Here is a 21,040-nt window from a genome sequence, read left to right on the forward strand (position 1 = left end):
CAGTACATGGGACAACATTGTTCGATTTTTTTTTCTTTAATTTCACATATATTTAACCGAATTGAGAAGTTATTTTACTTTATTCAAGTATAAAGATGTTTTTAATAACGAAATACAAAATTATTTTTCTTCTATTATTTTTCATAGAACAGCTTTTTCCTAAGAACTGGGATATTTCACCTCGCAAGATTGTAAAAATAATCTTGTTACCTATCAACTTACAATTATTAAGGACTTTCCATAAATGATGTTGAGTCTCCCCTCCCTCCCCCTCTTTGTCGTAAAACATCACACCTAACTTTACGCCTCCCCCCTCCTTTTTACCTGTCAAGCTACTTTTTAAAAGCAAATCTTAATAAAAAGAATGTGTGTTGCCTTGTTATTGTAACCTCCTCTACTTTTCACAAAGTATCACAATTTCCAAAACCCTCCTCCCACTCAAAGCATTACATCATTTGTTAAAGACTCCTTAAGTAAAAATTGATATAAAAATCGCATTAATCCTTTTCTACCTTTACAACACAATTATAAGTATGCGTGGGTCAAAAAAAAAAGAACAAGGCGTATAATTTTCAAACTCATACATGTGGGTGTATTCATATATATTTTTGAAGTTATGTAATGCTAGACATCAAGTAGTTGTGATTCTCGTTTAATGACTGCAGTCAACATCATCAGGCTTCAGTCTTACATAAATTGAATGGTCATCGCCCGGGCATGAACTCTAATGAAAGAAGCGCGGGAGCTTTATAGTATGCATTTCAATGCGTAGTCTGAAATTCGTCTAAAATGAAAAAAAAACTAGTATAATGTGGCCATTACGAAACTTTCTTCTATATTTTTCTTTTTTTTTCTGATCCCTCCCCATGCTTGACGAGGAAGCAATATTCCCAACAAAAACGAAATTACACATGCAAAAACTTGACGACCATCCCAATGTCTGAATTATTGCAAAAGCAAAGCAAAGAGCGAAAATTGAAAGTTATTTTAAAAGCCTTGCTTGAATTAATTACAAATATTTTATTTGTTAACAAACATAAGATGGCAACAGTTAAAAATTTTAAATCATTGAGATAATATTTCCGATCATTTCCATACAATTAAAACCACGAGAAATACGCAGACGACAAACTATTACGATTTATCTTTCTTATTGTTGCATTAATAAAACTATTTTTATTCGCTAAAAAATAATGATAATAAAAATAAATCAGCACCTCTTGGCGCGATTGGCGCCAAAATTGAACCAAAGCCTGTTTACATATGGATTTACATATATTCCAAATTTCAACCAGAACGTAGCATTACTTCTTGAGATAGGGCACTCACAATGGAAAAAAAGAACGGGCGATTGCGCTACCCCCTTTTTAGCTGTTAACACCAAAATAAAATCAGCTCTTATACCCACTAAGGGCTACTTGCCGATAAATTTTTCTTTCATTCCGTTCATTATTTCTTGAGATACAGCAGTCACAATTGACGACAAAAAAAGTTCTATAGCTCAACCCCCGTTTGAGTTATTGACACCAAAATTGAATCAGCACCTGTTCCTGTTAATGGCAACATATGGACCAAATTTTGTTTGATTCCGTCAGTTACTTCCTGAGGAATAGCAATCACGCGTAACTCAAAAAAACGCCCCATTGCTCCACCCCCCTTTGAGGAATTCGCGCCAAAAACCAATGGGCACAAGTTCACATAGGAGCACATATGTGTACCAAGTTTCGTTCGATTTCATGCGGTAGTTTTTGCTGTAGAGCGGCCACAAAAAACTGGTCACACACAGACGTGACACACATACACATACACACACATACACATACACACAGACAGACAGACATTTTCCAAAAATAGTCGAAATGCACTCAGCACACCTCAAAACGTTCGAATCCGTCAAAATTCGAAATTCGAAAATTTGCACGAATCCAATACTTTCTTCTATATATTATATATAGAAGAAAGTAAAAAAACATAAAACTGAAAATAAATGCAGTAGCTAAGCTCCTGTGAGCTCTCATGCAAATTAATCTCTGTTTATTGTTGTGCGTATTACAGAGTTACAGAAAAAGAAACTATTATCACAACAAAAAAAAAATATATTGATGTTTTCATTTTAATTAACATTTACAACTCTCCGTAAAGTTTAGTATTTTAAACTGACTTGTGCTTATTAATTGACTAGAAAATCAACTGTCAAGGTATGACGGGTGAACATTTGCTTCTACATTTGAACACAGCAATGATTAAGTTCCGCCCTGTCAATTTAAAGCATTTCCCTGCATGTCGAATATTACCAACAAATGTTATCAAATTATCATGCCGTGGCGCGAGATTCATTGTTGACGACATCAGCATTACTCGATCATTCGCTATTATATATATATGAGGATTAGTCGATATATATCATGATATATATCCGATATTTATTTTGCAAATATCATGATATTTTGGTATTTTCGATATTTATTTTTTCAACTATGATATTTTCAATATAAAAGGTATATTAATCATAATAACATTGTTCATTTATTATGTATTAAAAATAACCAAAAAGTTATGTACTATATTTTTATGATGTATAATAATAATATATCATTAATATAACAAAGTAATATAATATCCCTATTATACTTGTATTTTATATTCATAAAATTATTAGAAATGAAACAATTTTAATCCATATTAAAAATGCCTAATTAAATATGAAACATTGCTCGGAAAAAGAAAATGTCTTATGAGTGAGCACCGACTAATGCATATTATTTATTTCTGAATCGTATAACTGCAAAAGTAGCTAACAGAAAAAAAATGAATAAAACAGCTAATGCTTGATGAACTCCCTTAAAAATGATGGAAATGTAAAATGAAATATTAGATATAAATAACAAAAGGTCTTAATTTTAAGTCTACATATTGTAATTATAATAAAAGAAGATAAAATGTTATTGTATTTATTTTGAAAAATGAACTTCATCGACTAGCTACAACGGTTTCCAAAGTAGGTGTCGCGGTACCTGGTGTGCCGCAGGGAGAGATGCCAAGTACCCACGATATCAATTTTTCTGCATAAGCGTACGTATATAAAATAGAGATGGGCTGGAGTTTCGTGAGAAAATTATAGTTCTTTTCAGTGTGCCGCAAGTCAGAAAAGTTTGGGAACCCCTGGGCTGATAGATAATTTAATTAAAGAACCAAAGACTTGAAATTAATGTGAAACAAATAGTTATCGAATTTCTGAAATATTGTGATCTTTATTTAATACTAGCGGTACCCGCACTTTTTTGCCCGTAGTAAGTAAATTAAAAGGTCGTTTGGTTCGCATATATATTTACAAATAAAGGATGATGAATTTCTCGCCAATTTGCTATGTTAATTTGCTCGTCCATATTGAGGTAATTTGCGTGTTCACTTTATGGTAGTTTGCTGGTCCACGTTATAGTAATTTGTTCGTCCGCGTTATGATAATTTGCTCGGTAAAATGTTCTTAAAATTGCAATAGAAAAAGAACAAATCGAATCTTTGAAAAATCGCTTCGAGGTGCTCACTCCTATGCTACGAACTCATTTTGTGCCAACAGACACGTAACAGGCATCCAGATATCCAGACATACAGACTTTCAGCTTTATTATTAGTAAAGATGAGGGAAACATTTTTGTTTATTCTCTATGTTTGATAAGAATAAAATTTTCTTGTGGAACAATAAGTGAAGTGTTCTATTGGCAATTCCATTAAGTGCAATCAACAGTAAATTCTCCGTAATCCATCATTTTGGGGAAAGTCATATGCCAAGACCGCAGCAAATAAATAGATTAACATTCTGAAAGAACGAGATGTTTTGCTTTAATTTCCGCTTCAATGCAATAATTCAGTTTCCGATAAGGAATAAGTGTTACCATTAAATAATTAAACTATCTGTCCATCAATCTATTTGTTTATGTTTTTTCACGAGGCACTCGATTATGCAAAATTTTTTTAACCGCAACCTCGTTCGACCGAACTCTGTTTCTTTAAATTTTACTTTTTCGGTAAAAACAATATCAATAACAATGTCTATATAGGATCCAAATAATCCGTGTAATTATTAAAACATTGATTGAATGATGATTGATATAAATTTTTGAAACATTAAAATTGAAGGAAACATTTAAGAGCAAGATTCTGAGAAACTGTCACGCCTAGCATTATGAGGTGATTCATGACATCTCAGATTTTTTCAAAACTCTGTTATTTAACTTATTAAACGACCAAATCCAGAATTTTTCGTTCCAAAGTTGAGTTGTTCAATTTCTCTAAAGGTTTATGTGCGGTATCAAAAATCAAGCAGTTTTTTGAGACATAGAAATTGCTATGAACCACAACTCTTTCCACAAACTGTTTAGTTGTTTCACTAAATTCAACAAAAGTTATAAGCTCCAACAAAAAACGGGGGGGGGGGGGGTAACTGTTCCCAGACTAACCTAAATAATATAAATGTCATACATAAAACTAAATAAGTTTTGATTTGTCATATATATCCGTCAGTGACCAATAAAGTATCACTTTACTTTGCAAACTTTTTGGATTAAAACAACAAGTAGCAAAAGCCCAGACTACAAAAATAGGGTAAGTTTAAAAAATCTGTAAAACCTTTTAAAGCATTTCGCCTCATGGAATTTTACTGCTATGATAAGACACATAATAGAGTATAATAATGGCAAAAGAATTATCTTAATCATGTCGTTCACGCAAAAAGTTATGAGTTTGAATATCGGTAAAATAAGACATTTTCCATATTTCGGCCTAATGTAATTGAAAGCACATTGAACTTGCCTCAATAATTTATACATTTTTTTTAAGTGCTTATACTTGCTTTTCAAACGACACTTTTTTTGTCGTGGCAACTAAAAAGTGCAAGCTCTGCTTTTTGGACCTCAAAAATGCTAAAAAAAAAACCGTCGAAAATACCGCTTTTTTGTAACCTTTATTGATTTTGAGGCAACTAGTTGTCACAAATTTATCGTTTGTTACATAAAGTTAGACCCTTCTATATTTCAAACATAAACAATTCGGATGCAAACAGTTTTTAGAAAGTGTAGTGGCTCATAAAAATTTCCATGTCTTAAAGATCCACTATTTTTGATGCCGCACATTAACCTTTAGGGGCCCACAGAAAAAGAACGACTCAATTTTAGAACAAAAAATTCTGGATTTTATCTTTCAATAAGATAAGTAACAGTTGGTAATTTTTTGGACATACTTCTGAGATGGGAGAAACTGAGATGGCATGAATCACAGGCTCTTGGATTATTGCTTTTAATGTTTATTTATTTATAGGTACTTTTTGATAAAATAATGTTAATGATAAGTTATTCCTTTCTTTTAGGGAACTTAATCTGTTATTGTGACGATGATTTATGTAAACCCCATAATAACACCTGCATTACAGACGGCATTTGCTATGTCTCTGCTCAACTCAATGACTGGAAGGAACCTTTTTACATGTACAGGTGAGTGGTTTTTATTTTATTTATTTATTTATTTATTTGACATACTTTCTCCTAAACGTTGAAAACATATAATGAGTAAGGAAAATCGTTTAAGAAGGCTTTCAATTTCGCGTAAATATTTCTCGAAACAAAACTAACCTGGTTTTTTTTTTTTATTTTTTTATTTTTTTTATTTGAAGAATGTCTTCATCAACTTTGAACAGTTCCAAGACAGTTTAACACTCGCGCCTACAGGAAACTTTGAACTATTCGTAAGATACTCAGCGTATATTTTATCATCTAGGAATGAAAGAACAATCAGGCATTTATAAAAGCGCAATTTTTTATACATTTCACATTAGATTTGATGTAATTAAAGCATGAAACTCCTGTTTTGTACGGTTTATGTAGTTAATATTTTTATTAATCCCATTTGCTTGAACAAACATGATTTCACACATTTGCTCGCTGTTATTGACATGAAGTAAAATCTTATCACCAAATCATGCATCTATAAAACTATTACTTCAAAATGCAAAAATGAGAATAGTTACTTATTCCACTAGTAACTTATTCTGCTGCAATGAAATCATAAAAAAAATTGCTTTAACAACAGTAAACGTATATTTTTAACAGAACATTCTATTATCTTGATTCTGATGGTTTTAATGGCGTGGACCCAAGAGCTGTACTGCGCTATTTTATCATCACAAGCTTTTATCAAAAGCTTCTTTAATTTTGAATGAAGTGTTCTGGAACTTGTACGTTTTATCAGTACAGTGGGAAACGCACTTTTTTTATGAGAGCATCAAAGAATAAATATTTTACTGAAAATAACAAGAGAGTTTGGCAACATTACATAGAAAATTCACAAAATACAATGGAGTTTTGATTTTTATCGTTTCAATTCAATAGTCGTCATATTTGAAGAAAGAGAGTTGTTTTATGAATTCTGAGGAAACTTCCAAGCCTCTACATGGTAGTTCGATTGGATGGTCACTGTCTCTTAGTCTGATTTTTTTTAACTGTTTCAAAATATTATATTTAATCTGTCAAATTCTTAACTAAAAATGTATTAGTACACTTTATACTGAAAGTTCTACAGCATCAAAACTACATTTCCCTGAAGAAGACAAAACGTACGTTCGAACAAATTTCGCTCGAAAATTTATGAAGTATTTCATATGTATAGATATAAAAGGTAATCTCGGAAAATATATCTACATGCTTCACTAAAAACATACTTAAAAGCCATATTTGAGTGAAGTGTCCTCGAAAGCAGGACATCTTTCTTTAAACGACCATTTGCGGAACCTGCCCTACTGGGGCTCTACCTGAAATTTAAAATTACTTTTAAGTGAACAGAGTTTCCAAGTTTCCCAGTACATATAACATCCAGAAAGCTTCCCCCTCCCAACCACTGGGAACAGAGTGCTCCAAGGCTTCAAAATTGTACTTCTTGGATCGCTTTAAAGTTTTGCAAAAGTGCTTGTTTCATAATTCATTCAAAACCAAATCCTATAAACGAGGGAATATTTACTTGTTTGCTTACTGCCACGCTCCGTAGCGATCGAGGCGTGTTGAGATGTTTCGGCCACGAAGTTGTTTCGCTAGGCTTTTAAATAGCCTTGGTTGAAATACTGTTGTATCATCAAAGAAATGGCTACCTAGTGAAGATGGATGCGTTTTATTATGCGGTACTGGTGTCACGTAGTCTTGTCGCGATAGTTTGCTCCCAATGTTCTAACTAAAAGACGTGACAATAGGTCCCGTGTGGTAACGTGTAGAATGTAGAAAAAGTGTTATTTTTTAACTGTTGCACTTTCAAAATTATTTTTTATCTTTTTAAATATATTGATCTGCCCCGATGAGAGGTCACCCTGACCGTCCAAAAATTTCGTTATTCGGAAAATTATGTCTGATGATTCGGCAAAATTTGAAGTTAATTTGGGAAAAATTATCATCAGTCGACAAAATTTTGTGTTCCATTCGGGAAATTGAGATGTCCCCCCCCCCCCCCAATTTGAGTTCGAAGCGCCGCGGTGATTAGAGTGTCTGTCTGTTTATTCGTTTGGGCAACAACTTGAATTCCTTTACGTTAGTATTTCTGTATTTTCATCTTTCTATCCTGTGACACTCTGGAAGCCCCGTTAGGCCCCCTTGAGAACTGAAAATTCACTGAAATAAAATATTGTGCTGGTAAGAAAAATTTATCGCTCACCATAAAATCCGACTACGTGCAAAATGTTGATGATTTGAGGGAAACTGTTGTATTCAAAGATAAGTAATTATGTCCCTTATGATGGTATGTGAATGCTCTAATGAGTCTTGAATACAAAAACCATTTGAAGGAAAAGAACTCCAACTTTGATTCAGGGAGAATTTTTCCGAATATAATTTTATATGTTTCATGTTTAGAGATGTAAAATTTTGGGAAAAAGATGCAAAATTTTCGGCAAGAAATTGTCGCTCACAAAGAAATCCGACAACGTGCAAAAAATGTTGAGGATTTGAGGAAAACCTTGGTGTGTTCAAAAAAAAGTATAATATGTCCCTTATGATGGTGTGTGCCAATCAGTGAATTAGTCAGTGTTGTATTGAGTTTTGAATGCAGAAATCATTTTTAAAAAAAAATATGTTATGCAGGGATAATTTTTCCTTAAATAGTGATATTATGTGTTTCATTTTTAGAGATATAAAATTTCCGGAGGTTTTAATGCGGTGGGGAAAAGAATTTTTTTTTTTTTTTTTTTTCCTTTTCTGGAATTTTTGTCAGTAAAAATTGGAAAAAATGATTTTTTACACAAATTTAAACGTTTTTTTCTTAATAGTCATATTTGCTTATAAAACATAAATACGTATCTTGAAAACAAATTATTTTTTTTTCATAGAAATATACACAAAACTTCTACTGTTGAAAGAATTAATGATTTCTGTTTCCTAACTACCAGTACTTTTCTTGTTTGAGACACAAAAAATTACATAAATTAGTGAAATCGCCAATAAATCCGTTCATTTTGGATTGGATGGGAATTTTGTAATTTTCAAATTTTTTGACAGAAATTTACAGATATGTATGTACAGATGTATACAGGTACTGATAACACTTTAAATGAACATAAATCAATTTAAAAGTTTCCATTAACTGGAATTTTATTAATACAATTCAGTGTTTAAGTTTTCAGTTTTAGTGTGAAAAGTAGCAAGGGGTACTTTTATGTGCAGAAAAAATAAATTACCTTTCAGCTTGCATTATCAAAAGTATAAATAGTAATAAAAAAATGAAAAAAAAATGAATTTCTGAAAATTTTATTTTGTGCTAGAAATTTAAATTTTTTACTTGTGAAACTAAACCCCTTCGAAAAAAACCGGAACAGAAAACTAACGTTTTTTCCCCACAATTTCCGGTTTTTCTCTAAGGTAGCCCCAACTCTAACCATGTCATAAAGTACATCAGCACAAATTTTTAGACAAATTGTTCACAGACGTGAATATTGTAGTGTCTAATTAAATGAAAATTCAAGCAAATTTTTCTCAAGCAACAAGAAATAATTTTTCTTCATTTTCAAGCGAATTCTGCTTCAGAATCCTTACTAGATTATTCCCAAGTACAAAATACATTTTGGAATTATCACCTTTTGTTTCTTCCTATGTTTTCGTCGACATAAATATCATAAAAGTAAATATATAATAATGATGCTCTATGAAAAGTCGGAATTCTTCCAAAAATTTTAAGGTATATTAGAATTTTGTATATTTTCAAAAAATAAGTAATATTTATTTTCTAACAAAAACGGAATTCTCAGAAGATATCTAAATATTTATTCTAATCCATTTCAGCAACATGTTTCTGGTGTCGAAATACTTTTCTATAATACATTTCATTTACTATAAATCAGTGTAATGAACAACTGGCCCATTTATAAGAATTCCCCCTAGCCAACGTATTCGTTTCTTTTGTTGAATCACTTTTATTAAACTTTATGTGCCAAGTCATGTTTTATTATTTCACTAATTATTTGTTTCACAAGACATGGATAATTTCAGTTCTAAAGGGGAGAAAAAACCTGCGGCTGTTATATTCTCCATATGAACTAATTAAGAAGTTTAACTGGTATTTGCAGACTCGCGAAACCGTATTTTAAGATAACTTCTAATTAGTGTCAGGAACTGAAGTGAATTGTATCACTGGGTGAAATAAAAATTTCGAAAAACATTCTCCCTTCATCCGTTTCTAATGACTCGAATGTTGTGGGGAATTTTGGATAAATCGAAACGGATAATAACATTCTCTCCCTGTTGCAAGTGATACAATATCCATTTCGTTGCTGTAAAAATAATTTGATTTGAAGGGTTTTTCCGCTTTCTGGATTTATTCTGAAATAATTACTTAATTAATTTACCAGTCTTAGGATTCCAGGCGGGAAACTTAAGTCACGATATGAAGGGCACAATGGGGGAGGTAAAAGAATATTTAGTTCTTTTATTTTCATTGTGCAACGCTCATCTTGATGTAATGCATTCTACTATTTAATAATGAGTGACGTAACCTTATCTGCCTTTAAGTTTTGCCAAATATGCGATTAGATCTTTCAAAAAAGCATGACTATAACAGTTGTTGCCACTGCCGGAGTAATGTGTTTATTTATATTATAAAAATGTTTACATGACAAAATAAATTGAGGGATAGTTATATTAATGTTTGTAGGTTTTATCTGAAACTAGTTAGTGAGAAGTTTGGAAATTTTCGTCACTGTCATCTCTAATGTTGGACAGCGACAATATACGTCTGTGGTAATAGACTGTTGCTATGGTTATAAATCTGACATAAAGACTTTTTCTGTTCTAGGTTGGTCATAATTACAGCCCAATGGATAAAAGTAATTTTTAGCGATGCATTTAAAAAATGCCAGAAAGTCAGCGCGAGTGTGTGTTGATTAACCCATGTAGTCGCAATGATGTGCAGTGAACTTTTTGTCATTGCTTTGATGGGTTTGAATCCACTAGTACACTGATTAGGTAGAAACTTGGCTTCTATAAGTAAATACAAATTACAAATTTGTTAGCGAAACAATAACCTGAAGATAATTTCTACGTTTTTACCTTGCCATCCAACCATATGTTAATAGAGTTTGACCAAAAATATTTAAGGAATTACTCTGGTGAAATCTTTAAATTTTCTTGACAAGAAATTTTTCTTTAAAAAGAATCCTTGAAAATGCTGTCCAAATGTAACAAAACTTATGTTACTGTCCTTGTTACTCTACCAAAAGTTTTATTACTATGCTAATGTGTTTTTGATTTTATTTGTTCAAAATAATCGAACTTTTCAGCATTAAAAGCGCTTCTTACGTTTGACCTTTTTGCCTGATAGATCTGATTATTGATCTTAGTCCATATTTTCGCTGACGCTTTTTAAATGTTACACTTCTTCTCAAGCATCCTTGCACTCTAGAAAATCAAGCTTAAATTGAAATTTCTTTTATATATATATATTCCAAAAATAATCATTTTAATTGTTACCTATTTTAGCTTTCAATCCCAGTCATTTTACAAATTTCTAAACATTTCAACTTTCAATCTCATCAACTATTAAAAAGCAACCATGCACAATTCATTCAATATAATAAATAAAAATATTCAAAAACATTCCGCCATCCATTAAAAGGATTACTAAAATTATTTCCCCGAAATTCCAAGATGCTCTCCAACCCTCAAAACAGCGAGAAACGTCGACGAGTTATTAATTCCGCTACAAAAAAAATGTATTATTTACAAAAGAATGAAGATGTAAAAAAGTATACATTATCTAATACACAATCGACTTTCATTATTTAATATTGTGATGCATCGAACTGGCTTGGAATCCTATTCTGGAGTGCCTATGGAACGCGGCACATTAAAATAGGCGTGACCACGTGCCGGGAATTAGCATAAAGAGTGAGAAAATCGTTTGCGAAGGAATTAGCGCGCTTCCGTGGAACGTGATAAATTGAGAAATCCCGGGATGTTAAAACAATCACATATGGGGCACAAGCTTATACCTTTCAGTGTTAACGTTCGCATCGAGGCAATATCGTTTCTTTAAAGAGGAGGATTAGGGTATCGTTTGGGGAGATTGTCTTAAAACGTACATGTGTAACATAAGTGCTTCGTATATACATGTATTTTCGCTGTTATTGTTGAAAATGGTATGGATTTATAATTACTTGCGGCTTTCAGAGTTCTTGTTCTAAAATGCAGTGGAATCGAATTGAGAATATGAAAAAAAATGGCAGAAATTTTTGTATTTTATGCAAAGCTAGTGGTACCCGCACAGCTTTGCCCGTAGTTGAAAATTAAAAGGTCATTTGGTTCGCCTGTGTATTTACAAATAATGGATGACGAATTTCTCGCCAATTTGCTATGTTCATGTGCTCGCCAATGTTACGGTTCCACGTTATGATAATTTCGTAATTTACTCTTCCACGTTGTGATAATTTGCTCGGTAAAAGTTTCTTAAAATTGGAATAGAAAAAGAACAAAATCGAATTTTCGAAAAATCGCTTCGAGGTGCACACCCCCATGCTACAAACTAACTTTGTGCCAAATTTCATGAAAATCGGCCGAACGGTCTAGGCGCTGTGCACGTCACAGACATCCAGACAAAGATCCAGATATCCTGACAGAGAGACTTTCAGCTTTATTATTAGTCAAGATATACATGTATTTAACAATAAATATCGTTATCTTTACTTATCAATTATATTTTTAAGCCTACTAAATCGTTTTCTAAAATTTTAATGTCTAAGATTGTGTTTGGAGATGGATTGAATATGTTATTACTATTGAACTGTCTTTTTACGGGATGAAAATTTTCAATGCATCTTTATGAATAGAATTGCAATAGCGCTTTTTTAGGCTAAGCTTGTCATTTTATTTTGCTAATTTGTGAGTGAATGTTGCTTTCGGTTATTATCCTCAATTCTGAATTATTAAATAAATCAAGAAAAGAAGAAAAATGCACACTATTCGCATGGAAGCAAATACTAATAGATGCAGATGGATATGTGCATGCTATTTAAAACTACATATAAGCACAAGTAAAATAGAACCACACTTAGAATAATAGTAGATATACCTACTTGCAATAGAAGTCATACGTCTTGAACTCAACACCCAGGTTATGTGAGTATAAAATATCGTAAATATGAGAAATTAGAGATACTCGAATGAAATCTTGTCGATGGTTTAACGTTGAGGTCTGTGAGAACTTCGCCAATATTGCTTAGCTCACTGAACTGCACGTCTATTTGTGGTGCAAAATTTTCTTGCTGACGTGACTTTTATTTTATTACTTGCTTTTTTGTTGGAAAAATTGCCTTCCTCGTATCAAAGTATTTCAATCAATCGTAAATCGAGCTTTCAGTCATACATTTTAAATCTTTTGCTTGCTTTGTGTTTAGTGGATTGAGAGCCTTAAAGGGGTGTGTTGTGTATGCAAGACTACATTTTCATTATAATTTTATTCAAACGAAAACAACTTAGAGAAAGTTGCCTCTCTAGAACATTTTTCAAGCTGGTTATTTCGTATTGAATAGAAAGATTTTTAATAAACTTCCGTCGGGCAGCTAAACGAAGGTTAGACATCGTTTAACAATTTCCACCCAATATCGCCCAGGGCCCAAGATTTGAACACGCTATGTTGTACAATGAAACATGAAAACTGCTTGCGTAAAGCTTTAGAAATAATCAAAAGGAACCAAAGTCAACAGCAACAGACGCAATAAACAGCTAGAACAACAATAAAAGGCAGTATCAACAATGAACTGAAAAGGCAGCAATAAATGTGGGAAATAGCAGTATGTTACAACAATCAAAAGCAGCAGCAACAATAAAAAGTAACAGCTGTAAGCAAGACCAACATCAGCAATCAATAATCACTGCAACTATCACTAGCACATAAAGCAACAACAATGTATTTCACGACTGCCGCAATTGGTCTAAGAATAACAGCTGTAAGACCAACAGCAGCAATCAACAACCACAGCAACAATCACTAGCATCACAGAGCATCAACAATGTATTTCACGACTGCAGAGATTGATCTGAAACTGGCAGTACTCTCAATCAGGCGTATGATGATAAAAGTTCATCATTAACGAAAGTTGTCTAGAATAAGAGGATGATAAGGATGATTAAATTTTATACGTTGACGATGAAGAAAATTATAAATACAGCTAGCAAAAAGAATCATGAATTAAAAGAATGAGTTATAGAATACGATGTAGTTGGTTCCTGTTGTGAATAGCTTTGAATTTTTTCGCCTACTTTCATTTTGATTCCAGTTCTTCAGGGGTAAGATTTGTGGTCACCCTTTAGAAATTTCCATAACTTTCTTTTTAAGCAAAATTTGTCGCTCTGAAACCACCCAAGTAGAGATCATGAACTTCAAAGTACCCTTATGTTATTACCATACTGTTTAATTCAAAGACAGATGGACTACCTGTTGCATATCCAGTAAAAATCTCAGTCATTTCTTTGTTCAACCAATGGACTAAATTCAAAAACAGTCAATTACGTGGTGACAGGTTGATATTAAAATTGATAGAAAAGGAAAATTACACGTAAGGAGAATCTAGTATTAATGAGACGCATCTTTGTATATAAAGAAAGTTGCAATTAAGTTTTAAAAACGAAGAAATAAATCTCTGCTATTTTGCTAATCTTGGAAATCTCCAATTGACATTTGAAGACCTCCGTTTGCAATTATGCATGTAGAATCGAACTATTCCGTGACTGATTCTTTCAGTTTTGTGTTCTTGGCTGTCACATATTTAGAAGTAAGTGATTGATAGATTTTCTTTCAAATGTTGACGCCTGACTCGAAAACGTAATGCTGAATTATTATGGATCTCTCTTTCTCTTTTTGATAATTCCTATGGTGGTATCATATAAAACCGTCACGAAATTGCGCCCCAAGAGAAAAAAAAAAAGTTTTAATTTACTTTTGTGAAGTTTTATGATGTTTAATCATCAAAAAGGGACTAATTTCTTTCCTGAATAAATCTTAGTTTACGAAGCATATACCTACAATATTTAGATTTGGGAATAAATAAAACTTACCTGCATGCTAACAAACTCGTTAAAATGTGCGGAAAAATCCAGTTGATATCTTCTTTGCAAGATTAAAATCTTCGTCACTCACATAGTTTCATGTATGTAAACTCAGGGGCGACTCGAAGTTAAATGTTTGGGAGGGCGGAAACTCTCGATTTGCCAAATAGAACTCCAAAGTTTGCCGAATGGTGATAATTTTGCCGAATAAAACTCCAAATTTTACCGAATGATTACAATTTTTCCGAATCGTCAGACAAAGTTTGCCGAATGATGATCATTTAGCCAAACGGATCAAATTTTGCTGAATGATGATAATTTTGCCGAATCGTCAGACAAAATTTGTTGAATAAGGAAATTTTTGAAAGGTCACAGTGACCTCCCACGCCCTTTACTGACGTGATAATCTGACTTGGAAGGATACTCTTTATGTCATCTTCACAAGCTTAAAGCTTGACCACTAACTTGATTTCATAGCAAATTGTGGATCTTCCCTTCCCTAAACTTATCTGATATAGTAATCACGGAAGAACATTCTACTCTCCCATTTTCACAAACTTAATATCTTTACCACTAAATGGGATTTTATGGAATTCGTAGTTTGGCCCGTATCTAACGTTGCCACTAAACTTATAGCTAAGGAAAAATACTCTTTCTTGTTCCATTTCTATTAATTTAATATCTTTATCACTAACGTTACTTTATGGCAGACTTTAGATTGCCCACTCACTAATGTCGTTTTAAGGAAGACTTAAGTTCATCCCACTTCTCAATTTACTACTAACGAGGTAACTATGTAAGGATACATTTTTGCTCAGTCTTAGCAAGGTTTGGGTACGTAGACGACTAGCATAAAATATTTCAGAACTTAGACTGTGGCATGTCAACGTCTCTTTTAAATGAGAAAACCCATGAATATAAGAAATATCGTCCTGCTAATAGAAAAACCCTCTGAAGATTGAATGGTAAGGATCAAATACATCTTTTTCTGATCATCTAAAGGGTCTGGGGTAAGCTCATACCCTTAAAAACACCAAAATGTATCTTTTCTGCTCGGATAGTATGTGTGTGTCTTGTGTTACTTATGGTTTATTTCGGAATCCAATTCAAATAAATCTGACAGTCCACTTCAGCACAAAGAAGCCAGATTCAGAATAAAACAAACTTAAAATTATAAGAATGATATTTCAATTTATAACTAGAGGACAGTTGACTTTTTCACACGCTGTTCATGTTGGTCCTGGCATCGCAATGCAATTTGCTCATTTCTCCGTAATTCTGGAACCTTCTGTCAAGTTTACTGCAAGTCAAAAGATTGTTCGAACTCATGATTCCTGTTGTACAGGCGGATCTTCGATTTTTCATAGCAATGGCAAATCGTGAAACTTCCAACCTTGCACATCTTCTTTTAAGTTTTTATATCGTGTTTCAACGAAAAAAGAAAATCAAATGCGGTGAATATGCCGCCCCCCAGAAGTTGACTCCCGGGGCAAGGGTCACGTCTTTCTCCGCCCTAGATCCGGCACTGCCCTGTTGTCCTGCTGTCATTGTTCCACATCCGCCTGTTCCACAAACTGGACATACATTGGAAGAAAAAATGCCCGTGTTAAACAAATATTCTGCTGCCTCCTCGGGTAGCAAAACGTATTTAATATCATTTAAGTTTAAAAATATATCTTGGACCTACGTGAAACGTCTACACACTTCTACCATTGGAAATTGAACTTTGCGTAATGGAAATAAAGCTCTGTGTACTTTACTTGAAAGAGAAAAAGTTAAGTCCGGTTGCTGTATTAGATACCCCAAGTTTCAGTATTTTGGCATGAGAATACGGTGTGCCTGAAAATATCGTATCAGTATTTTATTGTCGATGAATTTTCTTGTTTGTAAAGACGGTTGCTTACATCATACCACGAGAACTTATACCTATCATAAGCATCATGCGTAATTACTAAATATAATTTCTTAAATGCTTCAATCAATTTTATTTTTTCTCTACGAGAACAGTTAAGTTTTAAACAAAAGCAAACATGACAAGAGTTTTTTTTTTTTTTTATCCCTGAAAATCTAGACAATTTTATAGTTTTTTTTTTTTTTTTTTTTTGTTCATTAGTATTAAACTAACTATATACGATTTATTCGCATTCACATACACTCTTAGTATTCCTTCAAGTGGCTAAATTTTCATAAAATCGTTGTTATGCGGGAAATCAAACAGCAAATTAATAAAACAAGTGCAACAAACTGCTCCTATTAAAACAGTCATCTAAACAAATAGATTCTCATTCTAATTAATTTCCTACATGCGGTTTCCCCGCTTGCAATTATGGGAACCAATTTCCGATAACTTGGGGCAGATGTTCAATCCACCTGAAAAATATTTTACTTTATAATTTTGTCCTAATTATTTTTGCACCGTTCCGGCGAAGGCAATTAAAAATAATTACCTTCTGACTTTTTTGTTACAAATACAGATGTATATCGAAAGAATATTTCGTGTTCTTCGGCTGAGGTATACCCCTATAATCACGCGGTGTGGCGGAGAGTGATCTCTTGGAGAGCAGCCCTGATGATGATGAATGAGATCATGTGAAAATGTACCTCCACACGTTTTGTTTTCCATTTGCAGTTGCTGTCACGAATGCTACGCCATCTGATGTGTATCTCAGAGTATATACCTCGAAATGAAACTGAATTACTTATTTTTTTTTCCTATTGCGTAGGTGAATAACATGTTCAGCTAGCACGTGTCATCCTTTCGTAACACGAGGTAGAACATGTTCAATAAAAAACAAATGTTGAAAACTGAAAATTGTATTAACACGACCTGGTAATTTCACTAGTACAAATATCAATAATTGTGTGCTCTTTTCTATTTCTCTCTCTCTCTTTCTATCTGTGTGTGTGTGTGTGTGTGTGTGTGTGTGTGTGTGTGTATGCAGGGGCCGATCTAGTTTCTGGTTTTGAATCTGGTTCTGATCTGGGTCATCGTCTGTCGTAACGGAAGGGGTCAAAGTGCAATTCTGTGCTCAAATATGTGCTCTGATTTATTATTATTATTATTTTTTTTTTTTTTTTGAAATATAGGTCTCCATATTAAAGCTTTATGTAATATTTGGTGGCATTAGTGGAGGGGGAGCCCCCCCCCCTCTGGATCCCTCGCCTGTATGTGTATGTTTGTGCGATCTTTTTTCCGTGAAGAATTATTCTGAGTGCGCTAGATATTTTTTTGCAGCATTAGAAGATTTTTTTTTTTAAATTTATTTGTTCATCAGTTTTTTTGTTTTGGATGTCAGTATTGTCCTTTGTACCCTCAAGTGGAAAAAAAACTTTACTGGGTGAACAAGAAGAAAAAGTTCCTCACAAAAGTAGATAAGTTGATTTAGGGGGAGGGGGCTCAAAAAAAGAAATTTTTGTAATCAGACTTGTTATTTTATAAATTTTATATTTGAAAATGACCCAGTTAAACTAACAGAGTTTCCCTCGAAAACTATGAGAGATAATTGTACAAATTCAAAAAACAAGAGCTGTACAGTTTTATACAATTAAGTAAACATAATTGAAACTTATTTTTATGCAAATTTCTCCCTATACTACCATGTAAACTGCACATGTATACATGAGCCTTAAAATATATGTAATCATGTTTACCTTTTAAGGACGCGTAGATTTCATCAAAAATGTTCTCTTAAACCTATTGTTATCGAACCTCGATATTTATTTTATTTATTTTTATTTATTTATTTTTTTTTTTTGAATTTTTTTTACTGATTAAATTATTAATATACTTAATTTTATGTAATGCACCCCCAAACGACCTTTCATATCCAAGCACATTTGCATTTTTCAAAAAGATCTCTTGAATTCATCTTAGAAATGTGTTGCTATCTAAAACTTCCAAACCTTTTTAGCACCATTTTATTTTCTTTCACCATCATTACACCGCCGCAGCTTTTTATAAAATTGTTTTTAATCGTAATTGTTATTTAGTACAGCTAAACTTTGTATACAAAGATCCGTATACTTCCTTTTATAAGTGTTTAAAATTGTGACTATGAGGTTTTATGCATCTCAAAATTGTTTCCATAATGTTATCTTCCGCGAAGTGTTTTCCATTACCCCTGAATGCCCAAAACTGCAATTTCATATTTTGCTGTACTTTCCGTATGTTTTATGTGTCGCAAAATTACTTTTTATCTAAGCATGTATTAAATATTTAGGCTTTCGTGTTTGTGTTTAGCAGCCCTGCATGAAACAGCTTATATTGTTTATACTTGAACGCTTCTGGAAGCAGCAATATAAAGAAATGTTTTTTTTTTACAAACATGTACCATCAGCTGTGCTTCTTAGCGCGTTAGTACTCCGAAATGGAAAAAGTGATACGCAAAAAAATAAATTTGATACTCTAATGTGGTCCACACCCCCTATTGAAAAAAAAAATAATAATAATTTGAATTTTGACATTTTGAATTCAAATTATGTTTTTCGCAATCATGAGTGTGTGTGTGTGTGTGTGTGCGTGTGTGTATGTAGGCGTGTGTGTGGGGGTATGTGTGTTTGTGTGTAGGGGTATGTGTATGTGTGTGTAGGCATATGTGTTTGTGTCTGTGTGCAGGCATGAGTGTGTGGGTTGTTGTGTGTAGGTGTATGTGTAGGTGTCTGTATGTATGCGTGTGTGTGTGTATGTGTTTGTGTGTGTGTGTAGGCGTATGTATGTGTGTGCATGTGTTTTTGCGTGTGTACGTGCGTGTATGTATGCGTGTAAGTGTAGGATATTGACGCAACCTGGAGACGGTTTTCGCTAGAGGAGCAGCATCGTGAGGAGCGTGTCGGCGGTGGTGCTGCAGAGGGTGCTGGTGGGAAAATAAAATCATAGGATATCAAAACAGTCAAATAAAAGCAATAAGCAATCGTGATTGCTCAAAAAAAACTTTTTTTTTCTAATTGGCTTTTAATGTGTATTAAATTTATTTCAGAAACTTAATGAAAGATTTTATCAGACAGTTAAGAGATATAAATTTTTATAACATTCAAAACTTTTGATCAAGTTATGGAACCCCTTTTTTTTATTTTATGAAAAGACCCTTGTTTGTAAGGATTTATGGCTTAAAGACTCATGTTGAAGACTATGGCAAACCCGATTAGTACTTGAACTTTGTTTTAATGGTCAGTCAATAGATCATCGCAGTAGTCTATTTTCAAGTTAGAGCATTAGTCAGCACTGCCTTAGGCAGGTAAACGGCAGTGTCTGCTGAAATGAGTTTTCGTGATATTTGAAGAAACGCATTTTGGTACGCGAAAAATTGCTTACGACTGAGCAACTTGCCAAATAACCAAGAAAAGGGCAGCTTTCTGTCAGTCAACGTTTTTTCTATTCATCATCGAGTGCTGATCACTTGACTTGAAACAGAGAAATCCTCAAAAAATCGCAATATTTAAAAAGTTTACAATGTCCAAAATCCACAAATTATTGCTTACTTAAGTTCAGCCTTGAAATTAATTTGTTACATAAACAAAACTAACTTCATAATTATTATTATTTTTCATTGTTGTTGGCAACAGTTAAAAAGTAATTACGTCACTTCCGTCACACAAGGAAGATGCAGATCAGAATTTCAAAGAGCTCGCCATAAAAAAAAAAAAAATCACTTCAAAAATCTTTCACAGCTATAAAACTATTAGAAAGTTAATAAGTATCTAAAATAAATGTCTTGATGCTATAGTTAAATCAATGAAATCTTTTTTTTTTTTTTAATTTATCTTGATCAAATTTCATCAAATTTGTTCGGAACCGTGTGAAAAGGGATTAATTTGCATGGGAGTTCGAAAGAGACTTAGACACCAAAATAAGTTCTGAATACTGGGCGACCACACTTATTTTGTTAGATTTTATGCCATTGCTCCCCCTCTCCCCTCCAGCGCTAACCCCTCCGTGCCCTGATCCTCATGGAAAGAAGATCTTGACATCAAAATGAGAGATGTTCTTGAAAGTTTGCCAAACAACGAAATTCACGCGAAATGATTGATAAAGTAATTTTCTTGGCTCACGCGTCGATCTTATCTGAACAATATGATGACTTAACGATTAAAGTATTGTATGAGTGAAAAGTTCATTTAAACGATTGCCCATGTGACTGGTCCATTGCTAGCAGTAAGGTCTTGAAGTAATTTAAAAGAAAGAGAAAAATCAAAAAAATATTTGGCATATGAATCGAAAAAAAAAGGGGGATGGGGAGTGTAAAGGGTGAAAGACCGTGACATTTAGCCTCCATAAAGTGGATCAAATCATCAGAACTCTAGTGTATCAAGAGTAAGTTAAAAAAGTTGAAAAACTAACATACAAGTTCTATGAAAAACTGATAAGTAGTTAGCAGTTAATTTGATCTCGATCGACCGTTCGTCTCAAGCCCATTTTCAGTCGATCTCGACCACATTCTTTGCCTGGGTGGGATGTAAAAACGTTATTTTCTGAGAAAAAC

The 21,040-nt window shown here is 33.1% G+C and overlaps 1 protein-coding gene across 1 annotated transcript in view; it reads left to right on the forward strand.

Moving 5' to 3' along the window:
- Positions 1-21,040, forward strand: part of LOC129226665 (TGF-beta receptor type-1-like) — a 608,447-nt gene that overhangs the window by 483,974 nt on the left and 103,433 nt on the right. Inside the window, exon 3 of the mRNA XM_054861294.1 lies at positions 5,363-5,486. Coding sequence (XP_054717269.1) covers positions 5,363-5,486 — 124 coding nt within the window. The remainder of the gene's footprint in view (positions 1-5,362; positions 5,487-21,040) is intronic.

The sequence above is a fragment of the Uloborus diversus genome, chromosome 7 (genome assembly GCF_026930045.1).
Source record: "Uloborus diversus isolate 005 chromosome 7, Udiv.v.3.1, whole genome shotgun sequence".
Classification (NCBI taxonomy): Eukaryota; Metazoa; Arthropoda; class Arachnida; order Araneae; family Uloboridae; genus Uloborus; species Uloborus diversus.